Source organism: Rhodnius prolixus, unplaced genomic scaffold (genome assembly GCF_049639745.1).
Source record: "Rhodnius prolixus isolate KJV_2025 unplaced genomic scaffold, Rpr scaffold_1, whole genome shotgun sequence".
NCBI lineage: Eukaryota > Metazoa > Arthropoda > Insecta > Hemiptera > Reduviidae > Rhodnius > Rhodnius prolixus.
The window spans coordinates 37,310,582-37,330,067 of NW_027411581.1; the positions used below are offsets into that span (position 1 = coordinate 37,310,582).

Here is a 19,486-nt window from a genome sequence, read left to right on the forward strand (position 1 = left end):
TAACAGTGTGTACGTTACTACCAGCTTAAATGTTAACAAATTTTTATTTATTTGCTCCTGTAATACTTTATTCATTTATGTTTTTTAAAATAATTAATGTTACACACCCTAATATTCTTTCTTTTCTGAATACCATTTTTTTTTTATTAGAATTTATTGCCCTGGCATAGGCTGCAAAATAAGTTGGCATGTAAAACATTGCTCTAAAAATAAACATAAAATTAGGACAAGCTGCACTTAGTCTATGTTAATACGTGATGTGTTATTCAAAAATTCTATTCAAATTTTTATTTTGAATGAGTGAAATAAGGTGTTGTGTATTTAATGTTTTTTAAGAATATCATTATTATGTAGAAATTACTAGATGTGTGTACTTATTTCAAGTGAAATATTTTGTTCCCTACTTTTCAGTGGCCGTAGGTTTTCTAAAACAGAAGATATATCATCTTTTAGTCAGAAACGATGTATAGCTTGGTTCAGGGAATATACATCACCAGATGATCCAGAATTGTTAGGTAAACTTGTGTTAATTTTTAAATAGTTTAAATTTATAATTTTTAAAGTTAAATAATAATAAATTTAATTTGAAAAAGGCTGACTTTTTTTTCTAAATAAAAATGTTTCATTTTTGAACAGTAATATAGAATGTTTCTGTTTTTTAATTATGGAGTTAATGTTGCATTTCTCAATGAAAGTGATTTGAGTTTTACTAAATTTTTTGAAAATTAATATTTGATTTTTTTTTATTGGTTTACTCAGTATTTTCAGAATTTACCAAAAGATTTTACTTTGACCTTAATGTTACAATTTTGAAAGCTTCCTCATTTAGCTCTTAATGTGCCAATAAAATTTCTTAAGTGAAGTAACGGGAAGAAGGTGATGTATATGTCTATTAAGAGAGTTGGACATTTTATTTATAAAGTTTACTTCTTAAGCTCCCAACTCATTTATCGCAAATAAAGTGACAGGCAACAATGGATCCATTTGTTCTTGAGATTTGCCAGTATGTGTTTGAGACAAAATAAACTACGGATTTGACTGCATTTTTTTAGGCAGCTTCACTTCTTATTAGAAAATATTATTAGGAGAAAACGTACTTGAGATACATATAACATAACGGCGACAAAAGTGGTACCCGACTTCGGTTTTCTTATTTCTTGCCAGTAATGTTTTAAACCCACCAATGAGCTTTGGTTCTATAAGGATAAGCTCTAGAGAATTTAAATAGCTACAGGTATCTAGGGATTTGGCTAATTTCTCGTCTATCGCTGTAATCACATTTCTAAATAGAATTTCTTCAGCTAAGGCAAGCATTATACAGTTTAGCTTTGTTGCTCCAAATGAAGTTCCTCGTGGCGGTAAATTTCACTTTTTCTATGCTGTTTCTCGTGCTATTATGTCTTACATGGGGGATAAGAATTTGAAGTGCTCAAAAAGTTTCAAAAGTCCCTTTGCAGTACCTCCTTCTACTCCTAATTATTTTCTTCACATTAGATTAGATTAGATTAAATTTGGGTGGCCTCAGGGCCTACGCCACTGCGACCCCTTTGGGTCTATTGTGGCTCCCCTAACTTTAAAGCTCACCCTCCAGACCTGTCCTTTTAATTAGACTCTTAATGCTGGAGAGCGACTCTTGGGTAAAGCTCACAGGCCTTGGTTTTTCCTCCCCGAGAAGTAACATCCTTAGCCAAACAAGCCCCTCACACTGGCACAACACGTGCAGTGCTGTTTCCTCCTCTTCCTGACAGAACCTACAAAGGCTATCATCTGCCAGGCCCATGCGATGCATGTGTTTTCTGAGTCTGCAGTGGCCAGTTAATAGACCTACAATCATCCTGATAGCCCCTCGGCCTTGGCGGATTAATTCTGCAGTCAGCCTCGGCGAATAGCCTTTAATAAACTCCTTCGCCTGTCTCTGTCCAGTGGTGGCAGACCACCACTCCTGAGACCTACTCTGCACCCATAAGTTAATGGTCGCAGTCTTAATACACTTCGGAACCCCAAAACAGGGCTCCGGGCCAACGAAGTATCTCGCAGAGCCTTCCCGGGCCAATAAATCTGCCGCTTCGTTACCCTTATGTCCTGAATGACCAGGTACCCAGACCAGAAAGACCTTATTTTGGTCACTAATTTCCTTCAGGGCACCCAGACAGTCCCAAACCAGTTTTGAGTTAACCTGATAGGAACTAATTGCCCGTAGAGCAGCCTGACTATCCGAGAAAATTACGACTTTAGAATTAATAATTCCCCGCCCTTCAATCTCGGTAGCACAGAACCTAATTGCAGCCAGCTCAGCCTGAAAAACTGTATCTAGCTTCCCTAGGCTAACCGAAAAGCTACATTTCGGCTTCACCTCGTACACTCCCGCTCCCACTCCCTCCTCCATCTTGGAGCCATCAGTGTACCACATTGAATCTCCCACCACTGGGGGTCCACGTCTCCAAGCCTCCCGGTCTCCAATACAGACTTTGAACGGCTTGTCGAAGTTATATTTGGGAGTCAAAGAATCCGAAGGCAAGCCCAAAATAGAATCGGCCTCCAGCTCCTCATATAACTCTTGATATGCTCCTCCATGCCTGACGGTAATAGGAGCTTGTCCTTCCATAAGCCTAACGACAACGGCCCTTGCAACGCCTTGAATGTATATGTGCAGTGGGGGCAGATTTAACAAAACCTCCAAGGCCGCAGTAGGGGAGGTCCTCATGGCACCGGTGACACTCAGGCAAGCTAGCCTTTGAATACCACTGAGCGCCCGGACTCCACCCACCTGCAAGGTTTTTGCCCACCAAGCCACCGCCCCATTTTTTTTTTTTTTTTTTTTTTTTTTTTTTTTTTTTTCTTCACATAGAATCTGGGATTAATCCTGTGATTTTATTTACTTACACCTCTGTATTAAATACTATGTCCTAAAAATCCTCAAACAGCCAGCTTTCTGTTTTTTTACCATTTCAGCTCTTGAAACTATTGGGAGGAGCGCAGCAAATTTCGGACATTGATACAATTATTTGATACATCTTTTGCTGACCTGAATTTGTAGCCGTCACAGTTGACTACATTGGTGGATGAATTGCGAAATGTCTATCGGAAAGAGTTTATGAGAAGAGCCAGAAATAATGAGCATTTCCTTCTTTATAATTCGTGGAAGACAAAGTTGATCGTAGATCCCGTTACGGTCATTTTGTAAACACAAAATTAAATTTGAGAAACCTTAGTTGGTTCTTTAGAATTCGAGCGGAATTGTTAAGTTTAAATAGTGTCCCTTAGTTAGAGAGGCAAGGCAATGAAGGTTTGTGTTCCTGTGGACCCTTTTTTCCTTGCAATCTGTCAGACTTTAAGTGAACTCCAACTTCGGATCATGGTTTCCTTGTCTAGTCTTTCTGGCCATTTCATTGAAAATGTATTATCAACCTCAGATTATCTTTCGTTGATTGATTTCACTATGAACGCCTAGAATTTAAGATATGAAATTACTAACAGCAAGCTTAAAGCTTGAATTTATTTTTATTTTCTTTGTTTTCTCAATTTATTTTGTTGTTTTGTTAAAATTTTAAATGTTTTAATTGACACGTTTTCAAGTATTTACATTATAAATAGTTTTTTTTTTTATTATTATTAAGTAAAATTAGCTTTATTTATTTTTATTGATTATTCTATATAAATGTTTTTAATTTATATAGTCTTATGTAATTTTACATGTTTACTATTTGCATGATTCGTGTATACTTTGCAGGCCCTGAAGGAATGGAGAAATTTTGCGAAGATATTGGTGTGGAGCCCGAAAATGTAGTAATGTTAGTTCTTGCCTGGAAAATGAATGCCAGGCAAATGGGATTCTTCACTATGCAGGAATGGTTGAGGGGTTTATCAGAGATACAGTAAGCTTTTTCTTTATGTTAAACATTTGTTCTGTTTCAGAAATACAGGCATTAATTTTTTAAGTAAATATAAGTATCACACACTAGACGAACTCTTCAATTAATACAATTTTTTGGGCGCATCAATTGCTATGGTTATTAGCCCCGCAAACTGGACTGATCTTAACCTGTTTGGCTTCCACAACAATGCTTTGCTTAACATAGGAGCCCTAGGTTATGGAAATTCTATCTTCACAACCCCTATTTTTTTATCGTCCTGGTCGAGTTTGGAGTATATGCTGCCCCTTATTTTAAATAGCAATTTATCAAAGTATTGCGAGTTAATAAATATATAAAAATCTTGTTAAATAAGGTTACCTACTCAAAAAAGCAGGCTGTTTACTACACGAACTACTTGGGTGAGCAGTCCTTGAAAAACATTCCTGCATATTCTGCGATGGACTAAATCTAATGGGATTGAATACTTTTATAAACTTACTTTCAACTTCGAGATAAAAGTAAAAATCTTAGTCATCATACTAACATACACACGCAGAAATTCATGCGAATAAAGCCATTAGCTGTAATGAAATTTAAAATTTGATATAATAATAGTACTTTTTTCAATTTTAACCACAAAAAGTGATTTTTAAATCAATTCAATTAAAAATGAATTTAATTGTGTTACTTGATTCTCAGCTCTTAGATTATTGACAAATTTTGTTTGGTTTTTAACTCTATTTTTACAAAATGTACTTTTCGACTCCCATTACGTTAATTTTGGGCTGTTCATTGTAATTCATAACGATTTTTGCTTAAAATAATATGACTTTCCTTGCACAGCTTAGTTTATATTTAGATCAGAATTATTTTAATAGCAAGACAAAAACAAAATCCCTGCTTTTTTTTTTTTAAGTATAACATACAGTTGTAGCTCACGAAAGAAGAAAACGCTAGTTACAGTTTGATTTTATTATTTTTATTTAAAAATTATTATTGGGGTCTTATTATAAACTTTCATTTGTTTTGTAGGTGCGATACGATTGTAAAAATTCAAAGTAAACTAGAATACCTCAGGTCATTACTTAATGATCAGACTTCTTTTAAAAGTATATACCGATACGCTTATGATTTTGCCAGAGTAAGTAAATTTATATGTATTTAAATAATAATATCTGTTGAGTGAAAATAATAGCTTGAATCAGTAATGTTTATACTTTTACAAACCTCTAATTTGGCTGAAGCTTTAACTTTCTCTTTATTTTTTCCCCATGGCCTGTCAATGCTCATTTTATTTCTCGGACCCTTTTCTTGAAAATTGTTGGAGGTTCCACACCATCTTAAGTTTTGTTAGGAAGTTCATAGCTGCCTCTTTTGGACTAGTATTTTATTTTAGATTTTTTTTTCTTATTTCAATGTTATTCTTTTTGCTAATATTGGACTACTTTTTTTGCTTATTATCTCTATAATGTTGAAAATAACTCTTCACTCCAGAAATATTTAAACTGTTTGTTCGTCGGAGGGCAGATTCTAGTGCAAATTAAAATATTAAAAAATAAATAAGAGCTTGAAATTCTCTACAGCTCACATCAGGTTTCCTTGTATAATAAATTTTCTGTGTCTGCTTTGTATCAGTTTTGCCGAAATTTTTCCTAATTTGTATGCTCAGATTCTAATTTGGTCTTATGTCTTTGTAATTTCGAATGTGCTCAGAACAGTGTAAGTCTATTCCCGTGGCCAGTGCACAATTTGAGGTATTTCACTTAATTCTTAGATTCTGGAGTTGATCATAACTAAATCAGTGTTTATAGTTTCTTCTCTGTATGAGATAAAAGTAGGTTAGTAGGTTAGATAAAGACCAGATCTGTTTCTAAAGAATTTCCATGAATGCAGTTATACAAAACAAAATCACTTAAAAAAAACTTCTGTTGCTTAATCAGATGAAGTAATAATCATCATACACTTGGTATTCCAGCTTTTCCAATCGGCATCTTTCTTATCTGTACCAACTGAACGTTTGTCATCCTCACGCACTCTTAGAGTTCCGTTCATGTGATAATTATTTATTTTGCCATCTCTAAGAAGTACCTTACCTTTTCTATTTTAAGAAGACTCACTTCATTCATTGACAGTAATAGCCTATTATCATCCTGCCAGTTTGGTTTCCGTCCAAGGCATTCGACTACTGCCCAGTTAGCCAGAGTAACAGACTTGGTAGAGCACAACTTTAATCTGAACAAGCATACGGGGATGGCTTTGATTGATGTGGAAAAAGCCTTTGATTGTGTTTGGCACAATGGCCTTATCTATAAATTAATTGAGAATGGCTTTCCAAGATATTTAATTTACTTTGTTCAAAGCTATTTAACTAAAAGAAAATTCAGCGTTGCACTCGGTACCACAGTTTCAGGTGTGAGGTTAATTAAAGCTGGTGTTCCCCAAGGCTCAGTCCTGGGGCCTACACTTTTCAACATTTTTATTAATGACGTCACCAAGCTGAAACTCAAATCCAGTTGCTCCCTGTTTGCTGATGATACTGCCTTCTTTATTTCTTCCTTCAGAGTTGACACAATAGCCAGACAATTATCGATAGCCCTTGAAAAATGTTTCAAATACTTTGCAAAATGGAAAATAAGGCCAAACCATGCCAAGACACAAATTATTTTGTTTACACGCCGCCGACCGGCTGTGAATAGATTTGTCCAAATTAACGGCGACTCCCTTCCGTGGAGCAAGGAAGTTAAATACCTCGGGTTGGTGTTAGACTCCAAATTAACTTTCACCAAACACATAAACTCACTGTGCGATAAAGCGGTAGGAATTATGTGCAGTCTCTTTCCTCTTTTGAACCGCAACTCTAACTTAGATTTTCTTAATAAAAAACTTATCTACTATCTCTATATCCGCTCCGTACTACTATATGCAGCCCCTGTGTGGTCCAATACTTGTTGCACCAATTACGGGAAGTTACAAAGAGTCCAAAACAAATGCTTAAGGTTAGTTGGGTCATATCCCCGGTGGACACCCATAGATTACATGCATGCAGCACTTGATGTTGCCAGCGTATCCACATTTATCTACAACGCTACGGAAAACTTTGTAACTTCCTGTACACATAGTCCCTACCCGCATATTAAAAGTATTATGGACTATAACTTAAGCTCTCTTAATTATAGAAAATACAAACACAGAAGGCTAAAGCATATCTTGCTTTAATTAATCTTATGTAGTAAGGTTTTTTTTTTAATTTTTCGCCTTAGCATTAAGTTGGACTTGTACCCAATGTAAATGTTGATATGTTGTGGAGAGGATATAGGCATAAAGCCTGAAACCTCCTTTTATATATATTTGTATAAAAAAATTTAAATTGTAAATAAACATTTTCAAATTCAAAAAAAAAAACCTTTTCTAAACAGATTTTACGTTTCTTTGCACAAAAAAAAAATAAATGAATAAAATTATGTATTAATTTTTGTTAATTAGTTGTTTTTATTTTATAGAAATGCGATTTTATGTCTGGGTTCTAGGATAAAGACCAGAGAAGTATGGACATGGAAACGGCAAAAGCTATGTTGCAATTACTCCTCGGAAAACATTGGAGTCTATTTAGTCAGTTTAGTTCGTTCCTCGACCACTCAAAGTACAAAGTTATCAACAAAGATCAGTGGTGTAATATTCTTGAATTCTCTCGTACTATTAATGTCGATCTGACCAACTACGATGTGGACGGTGCATGTAAGTTTATTGACTTATTTAAATGTCTTATGGAGATAAAACTACTGCAGCAATTCAGTATGTATATGTACACTACCACAACTTTTCTTTAACCATTCTTCAAAAGTAGATTTATCAATAAAGAAATATTTAGCTTCAACTGTTTCTTTGATTCTTTGTAACAAAGAGACTTATTGAAGGAAGTGAGACATCCCTCTTCTTAAAATCAGTTGAATTCCCAACAAAAGGGATAAAAGGGATTCTTGATATTAGAAGACTTTAATCCATTTAAGTTCTTTTGGAAAAGCAGGTAGATTGATTTCTTAATGTTTTTGTCTCATGTGTAATGTTTAGGATTATTAAACGTGTGGCTAAAATTGGGTTTGAAGAAAACCTCAACGGGAAGATCTTTTCAATAAATAGATTATTTACTTTCTCGAAAGTAGGACTGTTAACCTTGTACTTATTACATTACATAACTTTTTTATATTTATAACTTTTTTTAAATTAATTTTAGGGCAATTCTAGAGGAGGGGTTGGGGTAGGTCATGTAAGGTTTACATTTCACTGTAATATACGGTTTTGCAAATTTAATGTGACTCCATTGTTAGGAGTTAGAACGTTGGAAATAGTAGCAAAAGAAAGAAAATCGTCGTTTACACCCGATATTTGCTGTTTAATTAGTTGCTGTTATCAAAAAAATCATAGTAGTTTTATCTCAATAAGCGTTAATAACTGTAATTGTAAAACATAATAGTAAAAATCTTTGTTATTGTACTCACAAGTATTGGGAACGTAGAAAAGGCTATCTTTGAATGCTGTTATATAACAGATTTACTTAAATACATCGCGATAGGTTCTCGTTCCTTAATGGTTTTGCATTAATATTTTTATTTGTACAAAAACAAAATGTTTTATTCAATGGAAATTTATATTTTGAATTATTGTTTAATTTCTCAAATATGACTGCCTAACGTGACAGGATTTTCATTTTAGGGCCAGTAATGCTGGACGAATTTGTTGAGTGGCTTAAAATGACCAAAGCAGGTGATCAAATTAGAAGCTGAGGTTAATACAAAGTGACAGTTGGTCACTCAACTACTAAAATCTTCAGTCTCAGCTTCCCTTCCGTTTAATTGTGTTTGGGATGTCAGTGAATACATACTTAACAAAATAAGCCATTTAAAAAAAATCAACTTTTTGTTCATTTATTTTATTTTATTTTTTGTTATTGTAAACTTCCAATAATTTTTAAAACAAAGTTTTCATTATTTTTCAATGTTTATATTTATGGTGCAATATTAATAAGACGACCGTATTTTACCAAGTTCCCGATCTTGCAGTTGCGATTAAATTGTTTATGTGTAGCATCAGACGGTTTGAACAGAAGGTGGTTTTCTTTTGATGCTTTTAGATTCATGAGATAAACTTATCTAGAGAACCAATATTTTGCGATGCTACATAAAAATAATTTCTAGATATTAATAATAGCTTGGGTTGATATTACTGAGCCAATAAGTCCTGACTGGAATAACGATTATATATAATAGTAGTTAAATATATAACCTATTGTACCAGTACTTATACAAGAACTGCGCAAAACAACTTGATTTAATGTATGTTTACTGCTGGTTACGAAAATGCTCACTCAAAGTAAAAATATAATTAAAAAATTAAGAAATCAACATCAAAATGATAGATGATGTATGCGAAGTAAAGTATGAAAAATGAAATTTCCACCAATATTTTTTTTTTCCTAAGTCAGTTTCAATTTTCGATTATTTTTATTTTGTCAGGAAATAAGAATTTAAATAAGCTGTATTTGCCTAGCTCTACTTTGTAAAGTTTGATCATTTCAAGAAAATAGGAGCTGTGGTCTGGTAAACGTAGATACGAGGTGTGTTCAAAAAGTAACGGGAATTCACGAACAAGCAATAAAGTGTGAGCAGGTGCATTATCGTGGTGCAAAATCCATGAATTGTTTTGCCACAAATCCGGGCGTTTTTTTCGTTTTTTGAAAAAAATATTTATTTATTCATCTACATTAATATTGTCGCCTTCAAAGTAGTCCCCTTCGCATACAATACACTTGTGCCAGCGCTTTTTCCAATCCTCGAAACACTTCTGAAACTCGATCTTTGTGATAGCTTTCAGCTCTTTCAGCGATTCGCTTTTAATGTCATCTATGCTTGTAAAACGACGGCCTTTTAATGTTCTCTTTATGTTTGGAAATAGAAAAAAGTCACATGGAGCCATGTCTGGCGAATATGGAGGCTGGGGCATCGTTAAAGTTTTGTTTTTGGCCAAAAATTCACGAACAAGCAATGAAGTGTGAGCAGGTGCATTATCGTGGTGCAAAATCCATGAATTGTTTTGCCACAAATCCGGGCGTTTTTTTCGGATTGCTTCACGCAAACGGCGTTGAACTTGTAGGTAGTACTCCTTATTGATTGTTTGACCTTGTGGCAAGAATTCATGATGCACTATGCCATTAAAATCGAAGAACACAGTGAGCATAACCTTCACATTCGACCGCACTTGTCGAGCCTTTTTCGGTCTTGGCGATCCAGAATGCCTCCACTGGGACGATTGAGCCTTAGTTTCGACATCATATCCGTAAACCCATGATTCGTCACCTGTTATAACACGTTTCAGTAGATCCGCATCGTTGTCGACTTCATTGAGTGACTCTTGAGCAACTTCCATTCTCCGCTGTTTTTGTTCGAAATTCAACAATTTTGGAACAAATTTTGCTGCCACACTTTTCATACCCAAAACATCCGAAAAAATTTCATGGCATGAGCCAATTGATATGGCAACATCATCAGCGACTTCTCTGATTGTGATTCGGCGATCGTTCATAACCATTTCTTTCACTTTTTTCACGTTTTCGCGGCCATCTTGGAAACGCTTATACCACTCGTAAATCCTTGTTTTACTCATAGCAGACTCACCATATGCCTTTATTAACATTTCACACACTTTATTTCATTTTTTACGCAAAATTTAATACAAATTCTTTGATCCATTTTTTTTAACAAACAAAAATCGCCAAGCTCGAAAAACACGTCTAACCTTAACGGCTGCCACTTAAGAAGTAAACAATGAATATTACTGAAAATTTTATCGTACTTCAGGGGCATGTGTACCAACATAATAAAAAAAAAAAATTTACAATCAGACTCTCCAAACCCGCGAAATTTAAAAATTCCCGTTACTTTTTGAACACACCTCGTACACCAGATGCAGGTAGGTGCGTTCAGGCACATTCACCTGAACGTGAAGGGTGCCATAAGGATGACCTTGAGTTTCTTCTGCTACCTCTCCACATTTATCCAAGGAATATCCTAAACCAAGAATCTCTGCTAACTGAAGAGCCCAACCCCTATTTGCTTTAGAAAAGTGGCGTAAATCATGGGCTATGGGAGGTGATAGACGCGGTTTTGGATCTACTCTTCGAAAGAATGGCTTCTAAATAGAGAATCGGATGCAAGCAAAATTTTCAAAGTTATATTCTAGTCAGAGTACCTTGATAGCCTGATCCGCCATTTTCAGACAACTATATGGTTCACGGAAGGCGCACGTGGCTAATCCAAGTTTCCATATTTTTGTAAGCCTAAAAAAGCTGACCACAGCCTTTTAGTTACCATAATTATGTATGTGATGAAGGGTGGACAAGACGGGGTATAACTAATTTCAGAGTCATTTCGGACTCTCAGGATGTAAAGTTGAACAAGTCAGTTCAAGGCTAGTGTGTGGGTAGCTGAAACAAGAACTGGTAAGGTAAGAAATGGTTCAGTATTTTCGTTTGGATGTTGGTCATTCAAGTCATAGGAATGATGGCTTTCAGCCTGCTACTCTGCCCGGGAGAAGCCCTAATGGCCCTGAATCTCTTTGTAACTTGGCACGTATGTCACTCAGGCATTGAAAATGGGCACACAAGTCATAAGAATGGTGGGCAGAAACCCGTGGTCGTCTAAAGCAGACAGAAACATTCAGCATATCGCTATTACTCCAACAAAGTAGAGCGGGCATTTAGAGCCTGACTGGTCTAGTTGAATGTGGACTAAAGAATCGCTAGGGCTGGAGAAGAATAGCCTGCACAAATTCCGTCAGGGAAAAGAGAGATCGCCAGTTGCAAGTATTGTGCTATATAAAAAATTTATGTGGCAGAGAATTCGACCTTTCGGAGCAGCAAAATTCACGCCTTTAAGCTTTATCTAGGAGCCCCTCTCCGGATTGCTAATTCAAATCGAGCAATCTGGAGACAGATGATGGCTTTAACTATGGTGGCACGATAAACTCTATGTGGCCAGCTTTAAGAATGGTGATGCTTGAAGAATGTACTTATTACATTTATTTGGAATTATCTTAAATACAACGTTACGACAGACTACTAAGAAGTAACTGAAAGATAATGATGTATTCCTACTTTTATAAGCAAGAGTACTGATATTCGAGATATACAGAAATATTTTAGCTAATTCTGATAAATTAATTTAACTAATTCTGTTTAAACGCATCTACATCTGAGCTTATTGGCATCCGCAGCCTTTTTCAATGCATTGCTGGTGTCCGGGCAGCAACATTTCTATAGTCAATATTGTCCAACGCCGAACAGTAAGTTGGAAGAAACTCGTAAGAAAAAAAAAATTTGAGCAAGCGCAGGATTCGAACCCGGATCTTCGCGTGGGGATAGTATTTATTTTAGCTATTTCATTCGTAACGACCTAAACTAGCCACTAATTAATGCAGAATACTTCGAATGTAGGCACATACAATATATTCAGTTAGATTCATTTATGAGACATTTTGGTAATTAATTGTTAAGCCCTCAAGAAAAAAATAAGTGTACTTTACTAATTACTTACTTTTAAGTGTAGTTACTTATTTTTCAGTGTAATACTGTTCAGTTAATGAAATAAGAGAAGAGTCCCGGTATCCGATGTACTATCCCGTTCCCGTAAGGATCTATTTATTGTAACTACCTTGAGTAAGTGAATTTAGCAACTCTAAGCTTATAAGCAAGCCCTAAACATTCTTACGAGTACCTACTTAAGTCAATATTAGATGAATCTCCTACTGAAGGATACAACAAGATTTGTATTAAAAAATCAACTCAATATTTATCAGAATGTTAAGAGTATTAAGTGTAAACACCTTTAAGACATTACTTTTTTACCCCATGATCCTCTTTTAGGATGGAGGTATGTGGGCAAGCTTACTTTGATTCAAGTCTTATCTTTCAGAATATGTGGGCCAAATTTTGTCGTAATCGGGGTCCAGTGTAGGGGAGAATAAAGGAAACAAATATACTTAGATTCACTGTTAATATATACATTTATATATATTACAAAAATAGCAATTTTTGTTTTTACAGTTTTGCAAACTGAAATATAATTTACAAATAATAATGCGCAAATGAATTGTACAGTAAATCCAAATAATTAGAATCTAAGAAAATTAATTGGATGAAATATAATAAAGGCTAAAAATAATTACAATTGTTAAGTAAATTACGTGCCAAAACTGAATTTATGCACAATATTTTTGCTGTTAACTTTTGTTACACCAATACATTAAGATTAATCAATGAACTAACCACCCTATTATCGATAGATTATTTTAAGGTTTATGAGCGCTATGTGACACCTAGATTTTAGGGCGTAATATTTGTTTTAAGTTATTTACTGAAATTAACAAATAAAGTATTCTTAAATTGCTAATTCAACATTCAACTGACTTAACTTAATAAAAAAATAAATGCAAAATTAAGTGATTCATTTGTGCAATGTAGGTAAAATTATATTGGTTAGAACCATTGTTTACCGTCTCTATGCGGCGCTCGTAATTCTGTTCCTTAATTTCTCTCTTTATTAACCAGTTTTTTTCTCGATGTATAATGCGGAATAAGATTTATTTGCGAAAATCGATGCTGCTTCTCACCTATGCTGACGTTAATGATAGGGATAGCAAGGGCTAATGCACTTAAATATTATCAGTTTAAAATTAATGCGGTTGTACAATATATAAGTACAATATACATACTTAAATATGTATAAGGAAATGCTATCAGGCCTTAAATTGGCAATAATTTTGGGACGTGTAACGAACCTGTTGAGGCAGTAATGTCTCCAATGCAGTTCACGTTTGAGTGAGTTAAAAAGTTTATCTACATTGGTTTATTTTAGAGTTGAAAAGGTCTCCATGTGACTGCAGCTCTTGAACAGTCAATGAGAACATGTGGGACCAACCTAAGAATATAACAACTTGTTGCTAGTCCCATCTAGCTAGATTGGTTCGAAACTAAGACAGAAATTAAGACGAAAAATAAGGTTTCTGCTGTGTTGAATAAATAATATTATTAGTTAACATTGACCAGAAACTCTAAATGATAACAAAAAAACGCTTATTATAGCCGGGGAAATAGTTTAGTTAGGGATGGTACTTAGTGCGGATGGCTGAGAATAAACACCTTACAAGCCGCCATACTAACGCAATCTGATTGAAAGAGCAGGCAAAGAAGGCATGAGTTAGACAAATCGCGTTAATTAGGGATACTGAACAGATAGTTCCTGCACAAACTGGAAAAATAATGTACTATGGTAAATATTACCGGAGAGAGCCTTTCTCACTGGAGAAGCGATTAGAAAGAAAGTCAAATTACATTGAAATTATTTCATTAACAAAAAAAAATATAATTCTCCTGTTTCTTTATTTTCGACAACAACAATCTTTCCACTTAATTCCGGAAAGGATATTTTTTTATCCATCTTGGCTGCTTCACCCAATAAAATAAATATTACTTGCACAATGTTAAAGCTAAGCAAGTATAAACAAATTTGAAAGATATTTGTTACATACATGGCAAATATACATTAATACTAAAGTGAAAATTTGATAACTCAAATATAATTTTGAGCCAAAACTGATATCTAAACTAATATAATTTAAATTGAAAACATGAGCTAAACAACGTTAATATAAGAAATTTTCAAACGAAAATATATATTTTCTGAAAAATTACTTTAATTAGAGGAAAGTAGGGGTTTTGTGATTATGATTTAATTTCGCTTACTACAGTATTTTACAAAATCGAATTTGAAACTACTAACTACTAAGAATCTAGCGAATGTCTAACCAAGTTTCACTAAGTTAACATCACCAGTTTCTATGCTCATTTTTTTTTCTCTAGTTTTTCTTAGTATCTACCACACCTCAACTGCTGCGGATTTCTTTTTAATTGTTCCGTTTACTTTTTACTATTAAAACATATATACTATACTCCACTTCCCTAATTATTACTTTTGTTTTTGTAGTAAGCTTTTTGGTAGGTTGGGATCCCATATGGTTTGATTAGGAAATGAAACTCACGAGAGCAATAAAGCCCGCAGCTGGCATTATCCAAAACTGAGCGTGTTACAAGATGAAGTTGTAATTTCCTTTAATTAGATCAGGAATCAATTTAACTCGCCCACAGAAATAAATTAAAATTATTATTTCTTCAGATGATAAGAGATTCTTAAGTAAGTCATTAAAAACAATTTTTTAAGCGAAAAAAAGCAAACTGAAAACACTATCTATATGTATTTCTTAAAAAAGATCATGGCCCTCACTAAGAACATAGATGATTGAAAAAGGCATTGGCTTTCAATGAAGAGGAGGTAGTGCTGTCAAATAAGGAAAATTTGTAAATCTATGAAACGGTAATTTTTTTCACTATCCGATTAATTTTGTCCTGTATCGGATGAAGATTTTTGGTTTGGATCATTTGTTTTCTTAATGTGCTGAAAAGTGCATATTGGATAAAAGTGAATGAATACTGAAGAATTCCCATTAAGTGAAATGCAGGAGTCAATAGCTGAAGCTGATATTCATCCTACAATTCAAAATTGTGCAAATTTATAACTGGGACAAATATACAGCACTCTCCAATACAAAAATTTTAATATCAACTCTAAAGAAGGAACAATTAGAAGCAGTAGAATAGCGAAAAAATGAAGAAGGGACCAAGTGCAGATCAAAAATAAAAAATAACTTTTGCGTTGATCTTAAAAAAAATCATAAAAAGAAAATTGTCCAAAGCAGCTTAGACGAATTTGTAGAAAATTGCAACTGTAAGATGACATTGAAAAAATAACTAATGTTCGAAAGGAGAGAAGAAAAAATTTATCTTTTACAAGGGATTCGGGAAAAACAAGGTTTTTCCGACATTACTCCTCACAGTGGATACAATTGTAATTCTAGGCATTTTTTGTTTTAAATTAATTAAAAAAATATATATGTATATTATTTTAAAAATCTGCAGTAATCTAGAACGTTAAATTTCGTCAAGTTTTAACGATTTTTTTTTAAGCGAATGAAGCTTGTTTATTTGCTCCGGTAAAGCAATTAACCCTACTTTCCCATAATGAAGCCTTTATTTTAATATAAGTGATGAAAACCTTAAAAGCCTTATTGGCAATAATTTGGTTCAATGTATAATCCTATTTAATCAGACTTAGACTTGTCTTTTTCCAATATATACAAGCAGTATTACAAAATTTACAAAGGAATGGTATGGTTTCGGTTGTCAAAAGCAACTGAGGAGAATAATAAATAGGTAATTACAATAAAAACACTTATAAATCACTACCGCTAAATGCATCGTACAAATTTGCGCCTAACGAATTAATATTGTCCATTATTAAAAACTGGTGAATCCAAGTTGAAAATTCATCGGTCTCTTCGCTCGGTTCTTTGTAAAGCCCGTGTATTACTGGTACGATTCTTGCAAATGGTATGGAGATTTTTGTAATGTTCTTAAAATTAGTATCTTCAAGGCTAGAAGATTTTCCAAAATAAGTTGAATTTACAGTCATTGAAGGCACAGTATAATATGATGAAGCTATCTTATCAACAACGTTTGAATACGCTCTTTTTATACATGAATCTGCAATTGATTTAACTTCTTCGCTATCTAAGATTTCAAAGGTTTCATCTACAATTAGCTTCATCTTTTCTGAATCAACTCCTCTATAACCTGCATTATTAAAAAGTGGTGGCAACAAATACTTAGGTAAATTTTTTAAAGGATCGCATGGATCATTACTTAAACTTGATTGGATAGCCCAAAATATATGTTCAACATCCTGCAATGATAACTTTTGTTTCAGCGAAATGTTTTCTACTACCAAGCGTGCATGAGTTTCCATGAGAGTGCAGATATCTCTAATTCCTTTGTTAAGAAAATAATGGCATAAAGATAGATAATATTCTTGAAATGTTGATGAAAATACATCATATGTTTGAGAGTCAATTTTTTCCTTGAACATATATCCCCCTATTACGTTCAATTGGATTCTCAGAACAACCACCAACATTAATCCTGAGTATAAAAGCGAAGAAAGTTGAGCGAAAACTTGTACTTTTAGGTCCTCCCAAAGGAGAACTTTATTTCCGTCACCATTACGTATTTGGATAAGTAAGTCATCTGTGTTTATTATTTTCCTAACAGTGTCTCTAAGAGTTTCGGCTAAAGAACAAATAGTTTGATTACACGTTCTTTTGGTGCTTTGATAGTGCTGTTCTTTTCTAGTTTTCATTAGAAACTCTTTTGCCTCTTTCTCCTGCCACTCTATTAGTTTTCTTTGAGTGTATTTTGAGGCCAAAATTGCCCCACTTATTAGCATTCCGCCGACCAGAACTTTCTTTTTATGGCGATTAACAAAATTTTTTATACCAGACCACATAGTCAGGTCACTACAAAATTAAAATAAGTTATTCTTGCTACTTACTCACATGCAAATCATAAAAATGTAAATGCCGTTCTTTGTAACAACTTATTTTTTGCTTTTTACACAAATGACAAGGCATTAGAATCACGTTGAGAATCAAATACAAAATGTATGAATAAATTTAAATGACAATTAACTGAAACCCTACTTACAAAACACTTCACATTTAACCGACTAAACAAACAAGTCACTGTTCTGCTGTTCCTATTCTCATATCAATATCAGTGACTGTAGACCTGTGGACCATGTTATCGATATTTGTAATTTCGATAGTAAATTATTCAAAGTGATAGTTTAATAATTCGTTTTTTTGCCTTTAATGTAATGATTTTATGTAGAAACAATTCTTTAATCAAATGTTTTTTGCGCCAAAGAACTGAGGGATAATTTACTTTCTTAGTTCAGTCAAACAAATAGGCAGACTGAGCATGCCAGTATCAGAGATACGTAGTTGTAACATTAAATGTAACTTCCAAGTACAACTTACCGGGAAGTCTCGCAACTTATGTGAACTGGCTAACTAAAATGCATGGCAGCCAGTGTTATTTAAGATAGGTGTATGCCGAAGCTTAAGCTAGTGTTAACTATCTATCTAGTGATTAAATGCCTGTTACATAGTAAACATTTGGAAAAAATGAAGAGATTTAAGTCTGACACAAAAGAGTTAGCCACACTGGAAAGAAGTAGAACAAAGGCTGAGCGTGATGAACTTATAGAATCTACTCGCAAAATATCTAGGGCAAAGAAAAAGACAGTAACGTATTGCGCTTTATTGTTTGGCTCAATATTGTATATTTTGACCTGTGACTTATGGCATGATGTATTAACTTGCGTTATAATTCAATGTGGAGGGCTGTTTTATTGTGTTTATTTGGTGTTTTATATTATTCTACACGTGTTTACTATTTTTAAACATGAAAGGATAATATGGAGGCAAAATATGGGTATAATGAGCAGGTTAAAACAAACCGTTTCACCTGAAAGTCCGAAAATATTTGGAGATCTTGTAACGTACGTGAAACGTGATATTATAAAGCAGGAACCATCCCCTAACTCTTCACAATCCAGGGATAAATATTGCTCTCCCAGAACGTCGAAGAAAACTCTTCTTAGTGTTGCTGATTTAGACAAATATTTGCACGATTACCATCAGGCTAAAAGAGATGATCTGGTTAAGGCAAGTGTTGATGAAAATTTCTTTTTTTCTAATAGATTTCTGGACGGATGTGAGGGATTAAATGTGATTGAAGTGCCTCCAGTTTTCAGAAGGACATTGTATCAGTCTTGTTGTACTAATGAAAGCCGTACTAATGATGGAAGAGGTAACTCTCCCAATCAGCAATTAATTAGGGAACTCTGGAGACGATATAATGTTGATTCAGTGTACTTTGTAGACGGTATTTCTAAATTACGTATGTGGATTTCTAAAACAATTCTGGAGCCAATTGTAAATGAAATTGATGAAGTCGATCATAAACTTAAATCTCAAGGTCAGGTGGGATGTACTATTGGGTCGATTTGTTTAGATACTCTCATCAGTACTGCCCAGAACCCTTATGTAGTACAACATATTCCTAATTTACCTTCATTGGTTCCATTCTTACAAATTTCACCACACCAGCAGTACGTCGTGCAGCGAATTAGAGAACTCGCAGTCGGAAATACAATGTCAGAGTTCAAGTGGAAGTCCGGCGGGAAGCATAACGACAAGCCTTGGGAACAAAACTTGCCTACAGATGCGGATTTGGTAATGCACTTGATTTGTACGTATCTGGATTCACAGTTACCTATGCTTTCCTGTCAGCCAGAATCCAGGCCGTTTACCTCTAGGTATTTCAGCAAAGCTCCGGATTTACCCTTGCAAGAAAATATAGGAATTTATGAAGAATCGTTGTATCCTCCTCATTATCAAATAGTAATAAATGGAGAATTACAAGATATCCCTTCTGGACACAACAATTTATTTTATGCTTTATTGCTTTTTCTACACTACATTAAACGACATGAGCATGGTATGCTAGGAACGATTAGTTTAGGGAGATCAGGTATCAATATTCTTTGGACCATCGAGAATAATGTTTAGAATCATTTGTGTTTTTGTAAAGGACTTAAAAAATAAATTTGGTTTTCTTGAATACTAAA

General features: G+C 34.2%; 3 protein-coding genes across 7 annotated transcripts in view; 2 read left to right on the forward strand and 1 right to left on the reverse strand.

Moving 5' to 3' along the window:
- Positions 1-8,853, forward strand: part of SCCRO4 (DCN1-like protein SCCRO4) — a 30,102-nt gene extending 21,249 nt beyond the window's left edge. For 4 of the 5 annotated variants that reach the window (XM_074138980.1, XM_074139002.1, XM_074138991.1 and 1 more), the window contains exons 3-7: positions 412-515; positions 3,731-3,875; positions 4,887-4,995; positions 7,382-7,589; positions 8,565-8,853. In XM_074138980.1, coding sequence (XP_073995081.1) covers positions 412-515; positions 3,731-3,875; positions 4,887-4,995; positions 7,382-7,589; positions 8,565-8,635 — 637 coding nt within the window. In that variant the 3' untranslated portion in view covers positions 8,636-8,853. Of the gene's footprint in view, positions 1-281; positions 311-411; positions 516-3,730; positions 3,876-4,886; positions 4,996-7,381; positions 7,590-8,564 lie in introns of those variants that run through there. The other variant, XM_074139012.1, reaches the window with a different exon arrangement.
- Positions 8,854-13,482: 4,629 nt separating this feature from the next.
- Pex3 (peroxisomal biogenesis factor 3) lies at positions 13,483-17,708 on the reverse strand. Its single transcript, XM_074138945.1, has one exon. It carries the CDS (start codon positions 17,297-17,299, stop codon positions 16,190-16,192), a length of 1,110 nt encoding a protein of 369 aa, XP_073995046.1. The 5' UTR covers positions 17,300-17,708; the 3' UTR covers positions 13,483-16,189.
- A 61-nt stretch (positions 17,709-17,769) lies between these two features.
- Positions 17,770-19,486, forward strand: LOC141459630 (transmembrane protein 209-like). The gene has a single exon (XM_074138895.1). The coding sequence runs from the start codon at positions 17,904-17,906 to the stop codon at positions 19,425-19,427; it is 1,524 nt and encodes a 507-aa protein (XP_073994996.1). The 5' UTR covers positions 17,770-17,903; the 3' UTR covers positions 19,428-19,486.

What these genes read in the sequence shown, in the direction of transcription:
- Pex3 (XM_074138945.1), bottom strand. Translation starts at nt 17,299, where the DNA reads ATGTGGTCTGGTATAAAAAATTTTGTTAATCGCCATAAAAAGAAAGTT.
- LOC141459630 (XM_074138895.1), top strand. Translation starts at nt 17,904, where the DNA reads ATGCCGAAGCTTAAGCTAGTGTTAACTATCTATCTAGTGATTAAATGC.